Source organism: Leopardus geoffroyi, chromosome D2, assembly GCF_018350155.1.
Source record: "Leopardus geoffroyi isolate Oge1 chromosome D2, O.geoffroyi_Oge1_pat1.0, whole genome shotgun sequence".
In the NCBI taxonomy this organism is placed as follows: Eukaryota; Metazoa; Chordata; class Mammalia; order Carnivora; family Felidae; genus Leopardus; species Leopardus geoffroyi.
Window position 1 is genome coordinate 15259608 of NC_059334.1, and position 23399 is coordinate 15283006.

The window sequence follows — 23399 nt, forward strand, 5'->3', positions numbered from 1 at the left end:
GTTTTGGGCTTTTCTTCTTACAATGCTTTCATAACACATTTTTCTCAGGTTTACTCACATTTCCCCATCTCTGGTCCAGAGGAAACGTGCCAGATGACATCTCTAACTCACAGTGAAAGGAAGCCCATTCCTCTGAATCAGGTGGGCAGATCGACATACTTGATCCACCCAAAGGGAAAATCCTCGCAATGAATAATTGCTAATGCTATAAAAGGCAGACCCCAGTGAGAGGCTCGAAGGCCACAAAGAGCTTCAGAGTAAGAATAATAATAAAAATAATGATCAAAACAACTGCCAGTACACACAGAGCTCTTACCACGTGTATACACTTGACCCTTTTAAACAACTATCGTCCCCAGTTTACAGAAACAGAATCTGAAGCACGATGAGGTTAAGAAACTTGTCCAAAACCACAGTGGAGTAGAGCCAGAGTTGGGATTCAGTCCCAGGCTGCGTGGCTCCAGAATCCAGGCTCTTAACTGCCATGCTCTGCTGAGCTGGAAAGACAGGACATCCACACAAGCTAGTGACCAGAGAGGACACACAAACGAAGATAAGAGAAGCAGCTGGGAACATCTGGGCTCAGAAACAAGAAGACGATGATTCAGGTCAAAGAATGTGAACAGAACACTTCTGCACATGGAACTGGCCCTGTTTGGAATATCTTCACTCAAATGCTTTCATCTGTTACTTTAGAGAATGAATCCTGAGGACCTTGATGTTTGGGGGAAAGTGGGGATGTTCCCTGAGCTGGCTATACTGCAACCCCATAGGGTTAGAACTTATTTGAAATCCCAAACGTATTCAGTTTAACCAGTACAAGTCTCGGGCCTTGCCAGGCTTATCCAGGTATGACTTCCCCTCTTCCACGAGGCTCGTAATCACAACCAAGGGGTGTGAAGACAGGGACTCTGATTTGCCCTGGGTGGGAATGTGAAATGGCACTGCCACTCAGGAAGGCGGTTTGGTGGGGTCTTCTCGAACTATGCACAGGCACCATGTGAACCAGCAATCACACTCAGTGGTATTTATCTGAAGCAGTTGAAAACATGTCCATGTAAAATCCTGTACATGACTTTACAGAACCAACTGAAACTTGGAAGCAACAGAGATGGCTTTCGGCAGATGAGTAGGTAAAAATAAACTGTGGTCTGACCAGATAATGGAACACCACTCTCTGAATAGCACTAGGTGGAAATGAGCTGCTAAGCCAGGAAAAGCCAAGGGAGAAACTTGAATGCGCACTGCTAAATGAAAGAAGGCAATCTGGAAAGGCCACATACTGAAGGATTGCAACAGTAGGACATTCTGAGAAAGGCAAAGCTATGGAGACAGTAAAAGGACACTGCCAGGGATTGAGGGTGGAAGGGTGAATGGGTAGAGCACAGAGGACTTTTAGGGCAGTGAAAATACTATGATATTATAATGGTGGATACGTGTCATTGTGCATTTGTGCACACCCAGAACGCATAACACCAAGAGTGAACTCCAATGTACACTACAGACTCTGGGTGATGATGGTGATGTGTCAGTTCAGGTTCACGGAGTAGAACAAAGGCTTCACTGTAGTCATAGTGGGGGAGGCTGTGCGTGTGTATGTGTGAGGTGGGGGTTTAGAGGAAATCTCTGTACCTTCCTCGCAATTTGGCTGTGAACCTAAAATTGCTAAATGTGAGTCTAAAAAAAAAAAAAACCAATATGAAAACATGGAAGAAGGCAGAGAAACAGCTGGGCAAAAACAGGGGTCATGACTTCTTGTTCCATTGCCCTTTCAACATGGCTATGAGGTCAGCCTTGCTATCCTTTTATGTTCCTTTAATTAAGCCCTTACTCTGGGCAAAAGCAAGGTACAAATTATGGCTTTATGAAAAATGCTTTCTCAGAAAGATGGGTTAGTTATGACAAAATGATGGCACTTTAAACTCTAAGATTATGCATTTATTCAGATTACTATACATTTATTTAGATCATTTCTCTTTAACTGTGAAGAGGCTAGTATCCTGGGTTCCTGGGAGCTTTAACAGAAAACTCTTGTTGGTGCCAGGGTTTTCATTACAAAAAAACCAACCAATCAACCAAACAAACAAACAAACAAAAAACACCAAAACAAAACAAAACAAAAACCCTAAAACAAAAAGAAATAAATTGATTGCAGACCTGATTAGGGAAAATATTCTTTCAGAATGTTTCTTCTCCAAAGAAGTATAGTAAGTAGCAAAGAATTAAGTTTGTTGGAGACAGCAGAAGATGCAAGTCAATTATTAAATAGGGTAACGTAGGCTGATTACCAGATTCCTCACATGTATACATATAAAACACATTCTTGTTTTGCTTAGTTTACTATTTGGACTCACTTTTGAAGAGTCAGTAGTTTTATTTAATTCCGCTAAACTCTGATTTAGGGTCTAACTGAAAGCCCTATTTGTGCAAAGGTGCCAGGCAAATTGGCTATATGTCTTCCCCCCACGCCCCCAGGCTGAACCTTCTTTCTAAAACCAAAACACTACATGATATTTTGAAGCACTTGGTTTGGCTAACACAGACCAGATGAAAGTTAAATCTCAAAAAGCAAAAATTTTTTTCTTCACAAAACAAGGAAAGAAATGGAAGTAATCTTGAATTCCTGAATTTATTTTTCAAAATATCCATAAATACGCTACTGATATAATTAGGTTATGCAAATTTTACATACAGACATGTTTAGCAAAATGTCTCAAGGTATGGTATTCTACTCGATGGCATGGGCAGATCACCAATTGCATAGAATCTAAAAACCTTTATTGTGAAAAGAAGAAAAAAATTCTGCACAGCAAAGGAAACCATCAACAAAATGAAAAGGCAATCTATGGAATAGAAGAAAATATTTGCAAATCACATATCTGATAAAGGCTATTAATATCCAAAATGTATAAATAACTCATTTACCTCAATAACAAGAAACCAAATAATCCAACTGAAAAATGGGCAGATCTGAATACACATTTTCCCAAAGAAGGCATACAGACAACAGACAAATGAGAAACTGTTCAACATCACTCATCATCAGGAAAATGCAAATCAAAACCACAGTGAGATGTCACCTCACACCCGTTAGAATGGCTAGTATCAATAAGACAAGAAATAATAAGTGTTGACAAGGGCGTAGAGTAAATGAACCCTGTGCACTGTCAGGTGGGCATGTCAATTCGTGCAGCCACTGTGGAAAACAGTATGGAAGTGCCTCAAAAAATTAAAAATAGAAACACCAGAGTGTGACCAAGATGGCGACACAGGGTATACCTGACTTTGTTCCCCCTCATAGGAAGATCAAACAGCTACCGTATGTGAGAATAAGACACCACCGAAAGAATCCTAGAATACAGGGGTGAGGCTGAAGCACCTCAGAAACTAAGACAGACTGCATCATAAGGGTAAGGGAAGCAGCTACACATTGAGCACACTGCCCCTGCCCCCCAGGCCAGCGCAGCACCTCAAAGAGAGGTCTCCTCTGACCTTCCAGTTCTTCTGGTGGACAAGAACCCAGAGGGGATAACAGCACCCTCCCATCATTGTGGGTCACTTTTGCAGGTCACTTAATCTTATCTTGCACCAGGGGGATTAGTGGGGAATCTGTAGGGCTCAACCACTAGGAATCTGTGGAGATGGGGTGGGGGAAGGGCTTGCAACAACCAGCATATGATCTTGGCAGACTGAGTTCATACTAGCAGGGCCCAAATAGTCCCAACCGCCAGCTTCATTTATCTGCAGGACCGAGTTCTGTGGTGTGCACATGTGCCTGATTCACATTCTCGTTTCATCAGCCCTAGGGCCCAGTTTGCCCCTGCCCAGGGAGGGAGCTGAATCATAGCTGCATTCACTGTAAAGAGGATCTTCCAAGCCCCTCTGACCAGAAGGACTGGAGACAACTCCTGGAAGCTGTGTGACTGGCAGAACTTGAGCCAAGAGGCAGGTAGGTGGAACTGATACTTTGCAGAACAAAGCCAATGGCCTTGTTCAGTCAGGCAACTTGGGGTGTCTGTCCGCTTGAGTTAAGAAAAAAAAGAGCTTTACTGCCCTTAGAGCTACTTCTGTTGTACTCAGGCAGTGAATCTAATTCATTTGCCTGCGCATCACTGAATACATCCTTCAGCCAGTCCAACCACACCATGGGAAGCTTCATAGCCCATTCAACAGGCCTACGTATAGTGACCATATGTTAGGCCAGAAAACAAGTCTTAGCAATACAAGAAAATCCTACCAAGTATCTTCTCTGACCACAGGGCAGAACAGAATCAGTAACAAAAGAAAAACTAGAAAATTCATCAACACATGAAAATTAAACAACACTCTCCTGAACAACCAACAGATCAAAGAATAAATTAAAGAGGGGAAAAAAAATTTCTTGAGGCAAACAAAGATGAAATACAACACACCTGAACTTATGAGATACAGCTAAAGCAGTTCTAAGAGGGAAATTCATAGCAATAAATGCGTACATTAAGAAGAAAGATCATAAATGGGGTGCCTGGGTGGCTCAGTCAGTTAAGCATCTGACTTTGGTAAGCTCAGGTCATGATCTCACGATTTGTGGGTTCGAGTCCCTTGTTGGGCTCTGTGCTGACAGCTCAGAGCCTGGAGCCTGCTTCAGATTCTGTGTCTTCCTCTCTCTGTCCCCTACCCACTCACACTCTGTCTCACTCAAAAATAAATAAACATTAAAAAAAAATTATGTATATATATATATACATATATGTGTGTATATATATGTATATATATATATATGTATACATATATATGTGTGTGTATATATATATATATATATTAAAAAAAGAAGATCCTAAATAAACAACCTAACTCTACACCCTAAGGAACTAGAAAAACAAAACAAAACAAAAAAAAACCAGTGAGCCAAAAGTTAGCAGAAGAAAGGAAATAATGAAGATTAGAGCAGAAATAAATGAAATAGAGAACAACAACAACAAAAACACAATGGAAAAGATGAACCACACTAAGAGTTAGTTCTTTGAAAAGATAAACAAAACGAACACAACCTTAGCTAAACTAACCAAGAGAAAAAGAGAAAGAACGCAAACCAACAAAGTTATAAGTGAAAAAGGAGACATTAAAACTGATACCACAGAAATTCTAAGGATCATAAGAGGTACCAGGAACAACTATGTGTCAACAAAGTGGACAACCTAGAAGAAATGGAAATATTCTTTAAAAATATTTTTTTAATATTTATTTTTTTTTGTGAGAAAGAGAGCATGAGCAGGGGAGGGGCAGAGAGTGAGGGAGACACAGAATCCAAAGCAGGTTCCAGGCTCTGAGCTGTCAGCACAGAGCCCGACGTGGGGCTCGAACTCACAGACTGCAAGATCATGACCTGAGCTGAAGTTGAACACTTAACCGACTGAGCTACCCAGGCGCCCAAGAGATGGAAAAATTCTTTTTTTTTTTTTTTTAAATTTTTTTTTAACGTTTATTTATTTTTGAGACAGAGAGAGACAGAGCATGAACAGGGGAGGGGCAGAGAGAGAGGGAGACACAGAATCCGAAACAGGCTCCAGGCTCTGAGCGGTCAGCACAGAGCCGGACGCGGGGCTCGAACTCACGGACCGTGAGATCATGACCTGAGCTGAAGTCGGATGCTTAACCGACCAAGCCACCCAGGCGCCCCAAAAATTCTTAAACTTACAACTTGCCAGGACTGAATCAGGAAGAAATAAAAAATCTGAATAGACCAATTATTAGTAAAAAGATTGAATTAGTCATCAAAAATATCCCAAAGAAGAAAAGTCCAGGACCAGATGGCTTCACTTGTGAATTTTACCAAACCATTAAGGAAAATTAACACCAGTCTTTCTCAAATTCTTCCAAAAAATCCACTTCCAAACTCATTTTATTAGGCAATCTTTACTCTGATACCAAAACCAGAAAAGGATATTACTAGAAAAGAAAATTATGTGCCAATATCCCTGATCAATATAGACACATAAGTTCTTAATAAAATACCAGCAAACAAAATTCAGCAGCACATTAAAAGGGTCATTTACCATGATCAAGTGGGATTTATCCCTGGGATGCAAGGATAGTTCAACATACGCAAATCAATCAATGTGATACATCACATTAATAGAATGAAAGAAAAGAATCATATAGTCATCTCAACAGACACTGAAAAAGCATTTGACAAAATTCAATATCCATTCATGCCAAAAAGTCTTAACAAATTAGGAACAGAAGGAATGTACCTCAACACAACAAAGACCATGTATGACGAGCCCACCCTTAACATTATACTATATGATGAAAGGTTTAAAGCTTTTCCTTTAAGATCAGGAACAAGGTGCCCACTATCACCACTCCTATTCAACATAGTGGTGGACTCCTAGCTAGAGTAATAGGCAAGAAAAAGAAATAAAAGGTATAAAAATTGGAAAGGAAGAAGTAAAATTCTTTCTATTTGCAGATGAGATGAAATTATATATAGAAAATCCTACAGATTGAAAGAAAAAACCTGTTAGACCTGATTAGTGGATTCAGTAAAGTTTCAAGATACAAAATTAACATACAAAAACCAGTAGGGTTTCTATACACTAACAACACGTTTTCTGAAAAGGAAATACAGAAATCCCATTTACAATGGCATCAAAAACTATAAAATACTTACGAATAAAACTAACAAAGGAGGTGAAAGATCTCTATTCTGAAAACTATAAGATATTGATGAAAGAAATCAGAGAAGACACAAATGAATGGAAATATCCTGTGTTCATGGATTTTAAGAACTAATATTGTTAAAGTAGCAATACTACCAAAAGCCACCTATGGATTCAATGCAATCCTATCAAGATTCTGATGGCCTTTTTTACAGAAGTAGAAAAACCCCTCCTAAAATGTATATGGAATCACAAAAGACCCTAAATAGCCAAAGAAATCCTGAGAAAGCAGGAGGTACCACACTCCCTGATTTCACGCTATGCTATTAAGTTATAGTCATGAAAACAATACGGTACTGGCATAAAAACAGACAAATAGACCAACAGAATAGAGCCCAGAAATAAACCAAACTACATATGCTCAACTAATACTTGAGAATGGAGCCAAGAATACTCAATGGAGAAAAGACTCTTCAATAGATGGTTCTGGGATAATTGGATATTCACCTGCAAAAAAATAAAGCTGAAACCATATCTTATACCATTCATAAAAATTAACTCAAAGTAGATTAAAGAGTTAAATATGAGACCTAAAACCATGCAACCCCTAGAAGAAAATAGAAGAATAAAGCTTCTTGACATGGGTCTTGGTAATGATTTTTTGGCTATGACACCATAGACACAAGCAACAAAACATAATCAAATTAAAAAATGTCTGCACAGCAAAAGAAACCATAAACAACCTAGTGGAAAGACAACTTACGGAATGGGAAAACAAATTTGCAAACCATACATCTGAGAAGGGGCTAGTCACCAAAGTATATTAATAGCAAAAAATCAGGTAACCAGATTTTAAAAATCGGCAAATGTCTTAAACAGACATTTTCCAAAGAAGACATATGAATGGCCAACAGGCACATGAAATGATGCTCAACGTTACCAATCGTTAGGGAAATGCAAATCAAAACCACAATGAGATATCGCCGCACACCTTTTAGAATGGCCACCCTTAAAAAGACATGAGAGAACAAAGACTGGCAGGGATGTGGACTGCTGGTAGGACTGCAAATTGGTGCAGCCACTGTGGAAAACAGTATGGAGGTTCCTCAAAATATTAAAAATAGAATCGCCATTTTATCCAGTAATTCCACTTATGGGAATTTATCCAAAGGAAATAAAAACACTGAAAAGATACCTGCACCCTGATGTTCACAGCAGCATTATTTACAACAGCCTAAACATGGAAACAACCCAAGGGTCCATCGACAGATGAATGGATAAAGAAGAGGCGGTGTGTGTATACAATGGAAGGTTACTCAGCCATAGAAAAGAAGGAGATCTTGCCATTTGCAACAACACGGATGGACCTAGAAATACTATCTGATCTCACTTATATGTGGAATCTAAAAAAAAAAAAAAAACAAAACAAACCATAGAAAAAGAGATTAGACTTGTAACCAGAGGTGGAGGGTGGAGGAAGGGGGAATTGGAGGCAGGTGGTCAAAAGGCATAAACTTTGAATTAAAAGATAAGTAAGTACTAAGGAGGTAATGTGCATGATGACTATAGCTACCATTGCCATATGATGTAAAGAAAAGCTGTTAGGAGAGTCAATCCTAATAGTTCTCATCACGAGGAGAAACATTTTTTACCTTTTTTTGTCTTTCTTTTCTTTTTATTGTTACCCATCGGAGAAGAAAGATGTGCAGTAAACCTATTGAGGTAATCAGTTCACAATATATGGAAGTCAAACCACCATGCTGTATGCCTTAAACTTATACAGTGATGTGTGTCAATTATTCCTCAATAAAACTGGAAAAAAAATAGAACTATCATATGATCCAGCAATTGCACTTCTGGGTATTTAGCTGAAGAAAACAAAAATACTAACTTGAAAATACACATGTGCCCCTATGTTCATGGCGGCATTATTTACAATAGCCAGGGCGTGAAAACAACCTAAGTGTCCATCAACAGACGAATGGATGAGGAAGATGAGGTATATCTATCCAGGGGGATATTATTCAGCCAGAAAAAAGAATGAAATCTTGCCATTTGCAATAACATGGATGGGTCATGAGGGCGTTGTGCTACGGGAGATAAGTTAGACAGATAAATACTGTATGATCTTATTTCTATGTGGAATCAAATTAAAAAAAGAAAAAAGAACTCATAAATACAAAGAACAGATTGGTGGTTGCCAGAGGCAGGGGGTGGATGAAATGGGTAAAGGGGGTCACAAGGCACAAACTTGCAGGTACAAAATAAGTCCCAGGGGTGTCACGTAGAGCATGGGGACTATAGTTAATAATAAGGTATTGCATATTTGAAAGTTGCCAAGAGAGTCGATCTTAAGAGTTCTCATCATACGAAAAATAAAAATAAATTTTGTAACTATGTATGGTGACCGATGTTAGCCAGACTTATAGTGGTGATCATTTTGCAAAACATGTGACCCTTCAACAATGGGTTTGAACTGTGTAGGTCTACTCACATGCTGATTTTTTTTGTTAATAAATACAGTACGGTCTGGTATATGTATGATTTTAATAATATTTTTCTCTAGCTTACTTTATTATAAGAATACCATATATGATACATGTAACATGCAAAATATTTGTTCATTGACTCTTGATGTGATCAGCAAGACTTCTAGTCAACAGTAGACTATTATCCGTTAAGTTTCTGGGGAGCCAAAAGTTATATGTGGATTTTCAACTGCACTGCATGGTGGGTGGGTGTTCAGTGGCCCTAACCCTCATGTTGTTTAAGGATCAACTGTATATACAAATATTGAATACTTACGTCGTATACCTGGAACTAATATAATGTTACATATCAATTACATCTCAATTCAAAAAAGAAAAAGAAAATTAGACTAAGAAATGTCAGACCAAATTTCGTTTTCTGAATGGTTGTGACATCTATGAATGTCACGTGTTCGTTACAAGGACCTTTAATACACCTCGGGCTGGACGGAATCCAAGTCGGTTCACGACGGAAATCCCCCCAGGAGCCCCTGGGCTGGGGGAGAAAGCTTACGCTGTATCGCTCGAAGCCGAGGAATCACCGTGGGGCTACTAGGCGGACTGGAACCATTGCTGTTCAAGCTCCTCCGTTTGTCCAAGTTGGGAGAGGCCTGCACGGTGATTTTATGCTGGAAATCTGTTGGACATGGACACAAGGAAGAATTAAGGTTTCGTGGTTTTTAAGTTCCGTTCATGGCCACTTTCATCAGCACAAAGCAACAAAAGCAAAAACTGCCCAAGGGTAAGAAGGCACGTATCTCTGGCTCTGTTGCTTGGTTTCCTTCTTCTCTTCCACTCAGGGTTCAAGTCAATAAATAATGACTCAGAGCCTACGATACGTTAGGTACGGTCAGACACATACAGAACAATGAGACACCGAGTACTTGCAGAATCGAACCATCTTCTGGGAAGAAGAGTTACCTTTGTGTAGCCTCATATGCTTATCAACAAAATTAGAAGAGAAGACGGAGACGCCTTGGACTTAAATGAGCCTTGGTTCTGTCACTAGCAAACTCTGGACCTCAGACCTCTCTGAACTGGTCTCCTCAACTGTTAGACAGAAACAACCAACATTGCACAGATTGCTGTGGTGATTAAAACAGAAAACGCAGTTAACGCTAAGGCGGGGGGGGGGGGGTTCAGGACAAAACACTCCCCCCAGTACTCCCCCTTAACCTATCACATTTCTTCACGACTGTCCACTCTTCATCAAATCTAGCATAAAAATACTCTGCTGTTTTTACGGGGTCTTCATTTCCTTAGGGAGGCTCCCCTGTTGTATAAAATGTACGTTAAATAATTGCTTTGCTTTTTTTCCCCCTGTTAATCTGTCCTTGACAGTCTGATTTTCAGACCCAGACAGGGACCCTAAGAGGGTGAAGGAAAACTCCCCAACCCTGTCTCAGTTAAAAGCATTTTGTGGTCAACATACCCTACAAATCATAGTTAATCTGACCCAACCTTAATATGGGCAGCTGCCACGGAAGAGTATGTGGACAATATGGGAATATACAGAAGGGGTAATGTGACCAGAGGGAAGTGGAGGGTGTCTGGGAAAACTCTGTCAACTGTAAGAAAGTTATCAAAACCTTAGACCCAGGTAAAGGAAATTATTGGGTGTTCTTTCAGAGTGCACGGCTGAGCTTAACCTTTGACTTTCTCTTGACAGGGCTAATTTTTACAACTCCGTCGGGGCAGAGGTTAACTTGTAGATTCTATCTGGTGGCAATACCAACAATTTCTGTCTGGTGTGAAAGACAATCCCCAAGGTTCTGGTTACTGCCATCCTGGGCACTAACCAGATTTGTATTTAACCTAGCAATCTAACCCTAACGTCCCCTTATTAAATTGCCCATACATACTTAGCTCCTCAAATTCTCAATGAAACCAATTGTAACTGGTTCTCTGGTTATTAACGAGTTGAATAAAAATCTTGGACACGTGTGCATTTCACATTTGAAAGAGAGCTATAATTTTCCTTTCTGAAAACTATACTTTATGCTTTATTTAAAAAAAATTTTTTTTAATGTTTATTTTTGAGAGAGAGAGAGAGAGAGAGAGAGAGAGAGAGAGAGTGAGTGAGTGCAGGGGAGGGACAGAGAGAGAGGGAGATACAGAATCTGAAGTGGGCTCCAGGCTCGGAGCTGTCAGCACAGAGCCGCACGCGGGGCTCGAACTCACGAGCCGTGAGATCATGACCCGAGCCCAAGTCAGATGCTTAACCAACTGAGCCATCCAGGCGCCCCTATACTTTATGCTTTAAAGAAGTTTAAAGAACCACCCAGTGTTTGGAATGAGGGGAAGCTGGAATTTGGTAGCCAGACATCCATCCAGTCATTCATGTTAGACGCCTGCAAATTTTTAATACCATCTCCTCCCCCACCCTCCATATCCAATTAAACACAAAATAGCTTGTAAATTTGGGGTTACAACAGATTCATGTCAGAGCTATCGTTGAGAAATTTATGTTCTTGCTTCTGGAAGCAGCCAACTCCACATCAGAATCCCAGCTTACCACTTCCCAGCCACGTGGATTTTCGGGAGGTGACTTAACCTCCTGGGGTCTCGATGTCTCCATACACAAAACTGGATAATAAATAATGATTCCTACTTTGTAGGACAGCTATGAAAAATTAAATACAAAGAAGTACAGAAAATATTTAGCTCGGGGCTCCTGGCATAATACCTGTTCAGTAGATACAGGTTAGTGATTCTTTTTGTTCTCTCTGTCTCTATGGCATCCATCATTCCACGCCGAACCTGCCACATTTTCTCTTGATCTTCCTGCACCTCTCCCTTGGGCCCCTCTCGTCTAGCTCACAGCAGTCAGATGCATTTTAAAAACGTATGCCAGACCATGCCATTCCTCTGCTGAAAACCCTTCAGAGGCTTTGCTTTTTTTTTTTTTTTTTTTTTTTTTGAGAGAGAGAGAGAGAGAGCATGAGCGGGAAGAAGGGCAGAGAGAGAGAGGGAGTCACAGAATCCAAAGCAGGCCCTGCACTGTCAGCACAGAGCCCGACGCCAGGCTCAAACTCACCAGCCATGAGATCATGACCTGAGATGGAGTCAGCGCTTAAGGGGCTGAGCCGCCCAGGCGCCCTTAAATTATTTAAGTTCTTAAGTTACAGAGATCAAAATGCTAACACACTCGGGGTTCTTCATGCCTCTAGCCTCATCCTGCCCTGTTCTCCCGTCACTTGCTATGGTTTGAACCAGGGATCGGCAAACTTTTTCTGTAAAGTGCCACATAGGAAATGCATGGCCTCTGTCACAATTACTCACATCTGTTGATTTAGCAAGAAATCAATCATACAATAGACATAAATGTGTTCCAATACAACTTTCTTACGGAAATGGCAATTTAAATTTCATGTAATGTTCACGTACCATGAAGTATTGTTCTTCTTATTCTTTTCAAGTATTTAAAAGTGCGTGAGCCACTCTTAGCTCGTGGGCTGCACAGAACAGGTGTGGTAGGGTAGATTTGGCCCACAGTGTGCAGTTTGCTGAGCCCGGGACAAACCACACGGGTCTTTCTCAGTTCCTGGCAGGAACTAAGCCTTCTTTTGCATGCGCTCTCTTCCTTCCCCTCTGTATTCAGTCAAGTCTTATTTCAAGTCTCAATTTAAAATTTTTGCCGGGGCGCCTGCGTGGCTCAGTGGGTTAAGCGTCTGACTTCAGCTCAGGTCATGATCTCGTGGTTGGTGAGTTCGAGCCCTGTGTCGGGCTCTGTGCTGACAGCTCAGAGCCTGGAGCCTGCTTCAGATTCTGTGTCTCCCTCTCTCTCTGCGCCTCCCCCACTCACGAAAGTGGAGAGGGAGAGCTGTCAGACACCCTCTGTCTCTCTTTCTCAAAAATAAACATTAAAAAAAAATAAAAATTTTTGTGAATCCTTTTATTTTATTTTCATTTTTTTTAGAGACAGCGGGAACACCTGGAGAAGAGGGCCAGAGAGAGAGGAAGAGAGAGAACCTCAAGCAGGCTCCATACGAGGGGCTCGATCTCACAACCCTGGGATTGTGACCTGAGGCGAAATTAAGAGCTGGACACTTAACCAACTGACCCACCCAGGTGCCCCCAAATCTCAACTTAAATGTTGCTTCTTTAGGACAACTCTCTTGATCTTCGTAAAGCAGGTGACATCTTTCCACTACTCACTGTCATATGACTTTTCCCTCATAGCAGTTAATAATTTTATCAAGTAAATAAGTATCTAATTATTAGCTTAAGGTTCGCTCCCCTCCCAATACAGTGTCAGCTCTACGCTGGCAGGGACCATATACAATCCATCACAGTACGACCCCAGCGCAGGCTGGCGAAATGCCTCGCCCACGAAAGATACTCAGTAAATCTCTGCTGAATCAATATTTTATCTGTTTACGTTTGTAAGTAACGTAAGGGCAGAGATCATGTTTATTTTTTCGCAATCCCTATTACTTGATCACGGTAAATCCTCAAGTATTTGTTGAAGGCGAAAATGGTGTAAGGTTTTACCACAGAACCCAACTGGTGCTCACTTACAGTCAATTGCTGAAAAATACACAGCTGGGTGTAGGGTGGTTTGGAAGACAAAAAACGAAGTAGCAGATGGGAGGCTTCCTCCATCTACCAAGATCTGACCGGGCAGAGAGCAGTCTGAATAAAGACCGGATGTGAGAGAACAGTTCAGCAGGTGATTGGACTGATTGGCGGGTGGGGGAAGGTTAAGAGAAACAGTCTTACCCGTAGGTATGGAAGAGTTTATTTTAGACTGAAGTGCTTTATAAAGGTTCAGCTAGCCCCGTGATACGTCAGAACACTGGAAGCAAATTCCCCATGAGTTTTGCAGAAGGAGGAGCCACCAGCCCAGAGTAGAGCAGAAGGCGGCTGTGTTCTTGTAAGCCCTCGGAACTAGAACCCAGAACCAGACCACAGCATGGGAACGATAAACCAGGTGGAACAAGGGATGGCCGGGTGACCAGCAGAGAACATCTGTAAGGCCAAGGAGGAGTAGCACAAGTACCAAACTGGATTTTAACAATACCTAAGATTCAGAGTGCTTGTGATCTCCTGGAAAAGTCTAACTAATTTCTCTCTCACAAAAAAAGGAGTCTAGGGGCGCCTGGGTGGCGCAGTCGGTTAAGCGTCCTACTTCAGCCAGGTCACGATCTCGCGGTCTGTGAGTTCGAGCCCCGCGTCGGGCTCTGGGCTGATGGCTCAGAGCCTGGAGCCTGTTTTCGATTCTGTGTCTCCCTCTCTCTCTCTGCCCCTCCCCCGTTCATGCTCTGTCTCTCTCTGTCCCAAAAATAAAAAAAAAAAAAAAAAAAAAAAAGGAGTCTCAGTTAAAAAAAAAAATTTTTTTTAATGTTTATTCATTTTTGAAAGAGAGTGAGAGAGAGAGAGAGAAAGTGGGGAGGGGCAGAGAGAGAGGGAGACACAGAAGGCAAAGCAGGCTCCAGGCTCTGAGCTGTCAGCACAGCGCCTGACGCAGGGCTCAAACCCACGAACCAGGAGATCATGACCTGAGCCGAAGCCAGACACTTAACTGACTGAGCCACCCAGGCACCCCTGGACTCTTTATGTCTTAAACATAAAGAAAATATTCTTTTTGTTTGTTTGTTTGAGAGAGAGGAGTGGAGAGAGGAGAGAGAATGAGAGAGAGAGAGAGACTGCACGCATGGGGGAGGGGCAGAGGGTGGGAGAGAACCCAAGCAGGCTCCACATTCAGCATGGAGCCCCACTCTGGGCTCGATCTCACTACGGTGAGATCACGACCTGAGCCAAAATCAAAAGTCGGACATTCAACTGTCTCAGCTACTCAGGGGTCCCCCAAATATTATTATAAATACCCTTGTCCCTGTGAGTTGGGGGAAGGTTGACTTTGTCCCAGTTCTACATTTAGGAAAACTGGCTGATGTTCAGTTTTTCATCCTACTTGAGAGAATAATTGTCTCATGGCAGATTCTCATGAGGTCCCCAGACTTTTGAGTAAAACTATACTTGTGTTTTTATTGGCAATATTGATGTTTCATGACAGTATCAGTGGGAATAATCATTTGACCCTGCAAATAGTAGCATTTGCACACACACACACACACACACACACACACTCTCACATGTGCACACGTGAAGGAAGATGACTGTGGCCGGCTTTTGGCATTTCTGAAGTGGTTAAAATTAGGATCCCATTGCTTTTGAAAGATACCAAATTTGAAGGCTTCAAACCTTCTTTGCCTTATTTTATAGGTTCTAAACATACAACTTTGGCCTGAGATAAACATAAGGCAGAGCACGTGGTACAAAGTGGTCACCATAGAAATACATGTACCGTGATCACTCTAAGATTCAAACAAGTTCCAAGAATTCACAAAGTATAATTTATACTTTATGTAGATGATATCGTCTACACTTTTGTAGATTATATCGTCTCATTTTATAAGCATCCACCCTTGTTTGGGGAGTGCCCATAAAGGACTGCCAGCGGAAGGATTACGTTGGAGTTTTCTAGTGGTTAAGTCATCACAGCTATAAATAGTCATAAGATTAAAAGTTATCCTCAGTGATTCTGAAGGACAAAATTATGATGAGCTAATTTTTCACATTTAATAACAAGTTTTTGGAAGAGGGAGAGGCACAAATATTAAAGGTCAGTTTGTAGGAGTCTCCAATATGCTTCTGAGAAAATTTTTAAGCTAGTTACACATAGGGAAAATTTCCTGCAAAAGGGGTTCAAGCAATTTGTACGCTGAAAAGAAACTACCACCGCCATTTGAGCTGCTGTCTAGCAGATGTTTCTTCCTTAATAGTGTACCGCTGAACAGTACTAACATTTGGTAACTCAAAGAATTTTCTAGAAGACAATAAGTTCCTTGGAGGTGCAAATAATTGCTTTCTCTTCTATACTAAGCAAAATTCCTGGAGAAAATAAGTAACTATTGTTACAGTTATCATTTTTCTCTTTGGATCTTTGGATATGTATCCTACTTTGGGACACTATGCAAGTAAATTGTGTGTGTGTGTATGTGTACATGTGTGTGTATGTGTATATATGTACCTGTGTATATGTGTGTGTGGGGGGTGAAAAGTTGGGGGAATCTAAAGAGAATCAGTTTCCAGAGCAGTAACATTCTGACAACAATGTAGCAACACCTTGTGGCCAGAAGAGGTAAAGCCCATGCTAAATTAAAGAAACAATTTCATTCTTTGAAAATGGATTAGGACTATAGCAGATTTTTGGGGTATGTTTTAATGGGAAATCTTTTATTGAATGCCATAAGGCAAATAAATGTAGAACAAATTCTCAGAAAGAGAGAATGTAATCCAGGAACAATATAAATCTAGCAAAAATTGTCGAATATATTTGGTCTGCTTCGAGTGAAGACAAGATATCGCGGAAACACGATTTGAGAAGAAAAGCAGGAATGAAAGTGACCTCAGGAATCCTGAGACGTTTGCTTTAATCACCTTACCGCTGAAGAGTAAAGAATCACGGGAATGATTTAATTTTTTTCTTCCAAGTTTATTTTCCATCAGTTTCTCATTAGCCATGCCCCTCCCAAGTCTCCCAGGGAATCGGTGAATATTAATTAGCATAACCTAGTCACAACACAGATAGAAGGCTGATAGAGCCAAGACCTGGAGAAATTCTGAATTTTTCTATCATCTACACTTGAAAGCAGAAGCCTCATCATAAATAAAACAGTTTCTTTTAAATTATGTGGGACCCACAAGACAGCACAGTCAGTGGTCCCCCAAGTTACACTTTGGCTAAAAAGCAAACATCCGAAGAGATCTTGAAAAAAGATCTTTTTTTCCTCCAGAGAGGTCAAAGGTAAAGGGAGGAGGGACCCACACACAGCCTGCTTCCACTACATCAAACCAAATAATCAATAACTATACTGTGTACTCACCATGGCCACACATCAGCGATTTTCTGACTAACTGAGGGCATTGGCAATAATCCAAAAAGTCACATTATGTTGGGAGGCTTCCAGGAGTTTGTGATAAGTAATTTTATGAGACAACGTATACGTACTTTATATAAAAGAAAAGTGTTGTTGGGGTACCCGGTGGCTCAGTCGGTTAAGCGTCTGGCTTCAGCTCAGGTCATGATCTCGCGGTTCATGAGTTCAAGCCCTGTGTCAGGCTCTGTGCCAACAGCTCAGAGCCTGGAGCTGCTTCGGATTCTGTGTCTCCCTCTTTCTCTGACCCTCCCCCGTTCATGCTCTGTCTCTCCCTGTCTCAAAAATAAATAAATGTTAAAAAAAAAAAAAAAAAAAATCTCATCCTGCCGTCTCTTCCCCGGGCTGGAGACAACAAAGAAGCCCATCACACAGATGACATTCAAAACCCTTGCGACACACGCAGACGAGCGCATACCTGAAGGTAAGCTGATGCGATGTCCGTCTTTGAGCTTTAACCGACTCCGCCTGAACTTTCCCTTCCTCTTCTTGACGTTGGGCTTCTCCTGGTTTAACTGGAAGATCAAAATGTTGAGCTCCCGCTCCAGCACGTCGATCTCCCGCTCGGCCAGCTGCTGCTCCCGCCGCTTGAGCAGCGCCTCCTGGGACTTCTGCTGGAGGGCGGCCCGGGTCAGCTCCTCCTCGCGGGACCGCAGCTCCTGGGGCACAGAGCACGCGGTGTAAGCAAGAAGCGGGGGTGGCTCTTCTCCAGCTCAGCCCCCCGCCGCCCCGGTCCTCCCGGGGCAGCAGCCTTGGCAATCAGGACGGCGGGAGCTAAGACCTCCCCGGCCCAGCACTGACTCAGACTACAAGCAGTGCGCCTGTGCTCTGCGCTCTGCGTCCTGAGTCTCATGGTCCCCAAAAGGCGTCACCAAATTTTCGAACCCGATTTTAACACTTCTCCCTCCTCATCGCTGGCCCTCACGATCACCTGACACGGAAAGTGTTCAGTAACACAGAGCAACAGAGGACAGAGGTGATCGACTCATTTCCCAAATAAAGCCAAACGGTAAGACTTGACTGATTAAAGAAGAATCATCCTACTCATGAAAGACCACAGTTCAGATTTCTCTACCTGGGAAGAACTTCGTTGGGTTATTTAAGGATTTGCTTAGGGGTTAAAACATCGTGGTGGAGAGATTCAAGGAAAAACAAAGCTAATGGGTCAGAAGGCAGCGGAAGGCCCAAGAGAAATGAAAATGAGCATCCCTAAAATTGTAAGCCCCTGGAAAATGAATTTTTCAGGACCCCATGGATGAATGAGAAGTATCACTTCTGACACAGATCGCATGAATTAGCTCATGAAGGCCGCTCTGTCACAATTAAAGTCTAACTTCCAAAACTTGGCTTTGGTTTCAGAATTATTTAGCTTCATAGAAAGCCCATGAATTAAAGAATACAGTTAATCCTTGAAGAACACTGAGTTGGGAGCATTGACCCTCCCCACCCCCACCTTGCCATGGAAAATCCATATATAACTTTTGAGCCTCCAAAACATAACCACTAATAACAGCCTACTGTTGCTGAGAAGTCTTACCAACCACATACTCAATTAACACGTATTTTGTATGTTACATGTATTACAGAGTGTGTATTCTTACAATAAACGAAGCTATAGAAAAGAAAATGTTTAATAATAATGGAGAGAAGATATATTTACAGTCCTGTACTGTATTCACTGAAAAAAGCCACATATAAGTGGACCCACATAGTTTAAACCTGTGTTGTTCAAAGATTGTTCCTATTAGGAAAAAAGTACTCAATAGTAAAACCAAGAACTCTACCAAGTTTTAAAATCACACTTCCACTCTTATTTCATTTCTATAAAATGTTATGTGTGTCTTTTTTTTTTTTTAATGTTTACTTATTTTTGAGAGAGAGACAGAGTGTGAGCGGGAGAGGAGCAGAGAGAGAGGGAGACACAGAATCGGAAGCAGGCTCCAGGCTCTGAGCTGTCAGCCCAGACCCCGACGCGGGGCTCGAACTAACGGACCGTGAGATTGGGAGATCGTGACCTGAGCCGAAGTCGGACGCTTAACTGACTGAGCCACCCAGGTGCCCCAACATTTACTTATTTTTGAGAGAGAGACAGGGTGCGAGTGGGGGAGGAGCAGAGAGAGAGGGAGACACAGAATCCGAAGCAGGCTCCAGGCTCTGAGCTGTCAGCACAGAGCCCGACGCGGGGCTCAAACTCACGAGCGATGAGATCACGACCGGAGCTGAAGTCGGATGCCTACCGACCGAGCCACCCAGGCGCCCCTAAAATGTTCTCTTCTTTACCAGAGACATAAATGTTCCTTTTAGTGCTGACCTTCTTTCTCTTCTTGATTGCCCTGCTACTAAATCAAGCAGTCATACTGAAATCAAGGCATTTGCAAACTTTTATTTACACTGCTCCAGAAAATTTAATCTTAGACTGTCCTAACACCAGAAGCTTTGTTAGAAACTATAGATGCCATCTCAGATGTAGCTTTGAGCTAGGAGCTGTGAGAGCTCCGAGGACTGGGCAAACATATCACACTTTATATAAGCAGCCACACTTGATACAGCCCATGTCAAGAATACTGATACAGAGAAAAACAAAAACAAAAACAAAAAACACTCTAAAATAGAGGCTCATGGTAGAAGCCAGAGCTGAGGCATGGGATTAAAATGTCAACTCAAGTCTGCTAATCCCTTGGACTTTTTATAGAAGGGCTCAATGAATACATGGAGGCTGTCAGTACAATTATCACAGAGGAAAAACAGAAGACCCTCATTCCATAAATAAATATAATAATATCAAGAAGAGACTGAGGAGTTCTAAAAAAAAAAAAATTATTTATTCAGATCAAACGAATTCTGAATTTATTGTTAATTTACAAAGTGGGCTGAAATTCACCTTTGAAACATTCTTAAAATTTGCTTTTTCTAAACAAAGCTCACAAAATTGCAAAAGATTTACTTAACACCAGTTGATATTCAAGTCACTTCTGCTAATATGTACCAGCTGATTCTTACTTATAAGCAGATCAGTATTTCTTCGTTACATTATGCCGGACGTAAATTACTATACACTACATGAAAGGAAAAGAAAATGAAGAAAATGCTACATATTAGAAAAAATTCTGAAATCTGTTATATAACTGATGTTTTTTTCCAACCAGTTTGTCCAAACTGGAGATCTTACCGTCGTGTATTTGGGGACAGAAGATACTTTCCAGTCAACTTTCAACGTCTAACTCATTACTGTCTGCCCTTTTGTTAAGATATTACTTTTCAGTGGTGTTGATATCAATCCAATTAGCTATTATGGAATGAAATGGCATAAGGTACAGATAAGGCCAGCAAATTCAATTAGGCTTTTTGTGTGTTACTACTACAATAATTGAAGAAGAAACCATTTTTAATTCCGGGTCCCGGGCGAAAATGTGGATCCCCTGGCCATGACTTTATAAATTAAAAACAAACAAACACTTGCCTGAGACTTAAGAGAAAAAAATAAGATCAAAGAGAAAACAGCCAAAGTACTCTTCTTTCTGAATGCATTTTAAAACAGTCAAAAGTAAAAGAAAAAAAAAAAAAAGGCTGGAGTATTAGAACCCCTTCGAATACTTTGAAATTATGAAGCATACACAAAAATTCTTTTGGTTGCTGAGATTTCTAAGCAGTAATATTTGTTTAATTGCTTGGCACAGGCCAGTCTAGTAATGGCAAATCCAGATTCCTGGCAGATGTTAATCATTAATGGCGGTATGTCTTCCAATAGTGGTTCAAAAACAGGTGCATGGACCCAGTGCACAAAGACAGACACACAAAGATAAGAAGCCAGGAATTTAGGGAGGAACCGATATCCGTGGAGGCTACAGTTTACTGAGTAACGCAGAGCACAGCCAAGTTACTGACCATTAATTCCAAGTCTGACGCCTCCTACCTTAAGCAATCAGTGAACGAGAAAGGGAGATAGTGCACGTACACCCTGCTCTCCACTCTGTCGAGAAAGACGCAAGGAGAAGAAACCTTTGAGAAAAATCCAAGAACAAAAAACCCCCAAAAAGCATTATAGATTCTCTTCAATTTTGAGTCAAAGGCTCATAAGATACCATAAATGTGGTATTTCAAGGAGCACTGCACAGATATCACATAAAAGGAGAAAGCAAGGACGTCATGAGAGGATAGCTCAAAAATGATTCCAAAGAATAATAAAGAAACTACTGTAAACCCCCTCATGGAGAAAGGGAAGACACGCATTCTTGACGGATGCTTTTTGACTTTTATACAATGTAAAGTAAGAATTAATTCACTGGATATCCTTCTACCTGGCAGTGTCATGAATAATTATCAATAATTTAAAATAAGTAAATTAGATAAAAATCATCGTTATTAATAACATCACCTCTAAATTTTAAATCCTGTGACTTCTTTTATTTTTCCTCTAAGTTCACTCCCATTCCCCAAAATCTTTTTTTTTTTTTTTTAATTTTTGCTATTAAACATCTAAGAATTCCTGAAAACAATTTGGGGAAGTGTGAAAACAAAACAAAACAAAACAAATCAGTATTTTTCTCTACCATGTTAAGTCAACGAAATGTATTAAAGTTTCCAAGAAACTATTAATAATATCGTGGAAAGTAATCCTTCGATGAAACACAAGATTTAAAAGCTAATCTGGCCAGTCATTTTCAAGCATTTTCCTGCTCAGAGGAGCCCAGTTTCCCGAACGACTGGGCCAGGGATTGGCAGCGGCTGTTAGAAGCTGCTCTGGTTCCAATCAAAGCCACCGCTTTCTTTGGCACTTGCCAAGTTATGGGCACTGCTCTGAGCCCTGTGCACACACCACCGGGTTAAGCCCCACACCACCCCAGGGAGCTGGCAGCGTGACTGTGACCTTTAATGGGGAGGAGGTGAGCAGGGAGGGAAGAGCCCCGGGTCCAGCCAGCTGTCTGGCTCCAGTCGTAACCGCTTCGCTAGACTGCTATGGATTTTGGCACTCTGCTAAAAACTTATATTAAAAAAAGGGAGGGGGAATGGGTCTATCATTGTTTTTTAGAATCCCATTTCGATATCCCCTTTGGTCTGTGTGGCTCCCTCGAGGGAAGGAAGCTGAATGCAGTCTACTGAGCCACCGTCTGCTCTAAGCGTCAGAAAGTTGTTGATTCCCAGACCGCATTTTTTTACATTAAATATAATTTATTGTCAAATTGGTTTCCTTGTAAAACCCAGTACTTATCCCAACAGGTGCCCTCTTTAGTGCCCATCACCCACTTTCTCCTCTCCCCCACCCCCCATCAACCCTCAGTTTGTTCTCAGTATCTAAGAGTCTCTTATGGTTTGCCTCTCTCCCTCTCTGTAATTTTTCCCCTTCCCCTCCCCCATGGTCTTCTGTTAAGTTTCTCAAGATCCACATGAGTGAAAACATGTAGTATCTGTCTTTCTCTGCCTGACTTATTTCACTTAGCATAATACCCTCCAGTTCCATCCACATTGCTGCAAATGGCCAGATTCCATTCTTTCAAATTTTCAATTTTCTCATTGCCAAGTAGTATTCCATTGTATATATAAACCACATCTTCTTTATCCATTCATCAGTTGATGGACATTTAGGCTCTTTCCATAATTTGTCTATTGTTGAAGGTACTGCTATAAACATTGGGGTACAAGTAAGTGCCCCTATACATTAGCATTCCTGTATCCCTTGGGTAAATTCCTAGTAGTGCTATTGCTGGGTCATAGGGAGATCTATTTTTAATTTTTTGAGGAACCTCCACACTGTTTTCCAGAGCGGCTCCACCAGTTTGCATTCCCACCAACAGCGCAAGAGGGTTCCCGTTTCTCCAGACCACATTTTATTATTAAAAAAAATTCTTTTTAACATTTATTTATTATTGAGAGAGAGAGAAACACACACACAGAGCATGAGCAGGGGAGGGGCAGAGAGAAGGGGAGATACAGAATCCAAAGCAGACTCCAGGCTCTGAGCTGTCAGCACAGAGCCTGACGCAGGGCTTGAACTCACAAACTGCGAGATCATGACCTGAGCCGAAATTGGTCACTCAACCAACTGAGCCACCCAGGCGCCCCACCAGACCACATTTTAATCCCTGGAGCTTTGACCCAAGAGGCCCTACTTCCAAACTCTGCAACATGAACCCTCTGAGTTCTTCCAGTATTCTAGGGTAGCCCCTGCAATTACCATTCCCTTCTGCGCTCCTTCTGTTCTTTGTCCAGACTTGATTTCCAGGGTCCTCCTTCTGCCTTCCAGGCCATCTTCCTTGGGAGGCTCTTTAAAACCTGATGCCAACAGTCAAACC

The 23399-nt window shown here is 41.5% G+C and overlaps 1 protein-coding gene across 3 annotated transcripts in view; it reads right to left on the reverse strand.

Annotated features, from left to right (window-relative positions):
* Positions 1-23399, reverse strand: part of MAP3K21 (mitogen-activated protein kinase kinase kinase 21) — a 64575-nt gene that overhangs the window by 11680 nt on the left and 29496 nt on the right. For all 3 annotated transcript variants that reach the window (XR_006701411.1, XM_045437343.1, XM_045437342.1), the window contains exons 5-6: positions 17528-17768; positions 9684-9806 (exon numbers count right to left, since the gene is read on the reverse strand). Coding sequence is in view for 2 of the 3 variants with exons in the window: in XM_045437343.1 (XP_045293299.1) it covers positions 9684-9806; positions 17528-17768 (364 nt within the window). In the remaining variant the exon portion in view is untranslated. The remainder of the gene's footprint in view (positions 1-9683; positions 9807-17527; positions 17769-23399) is intronic.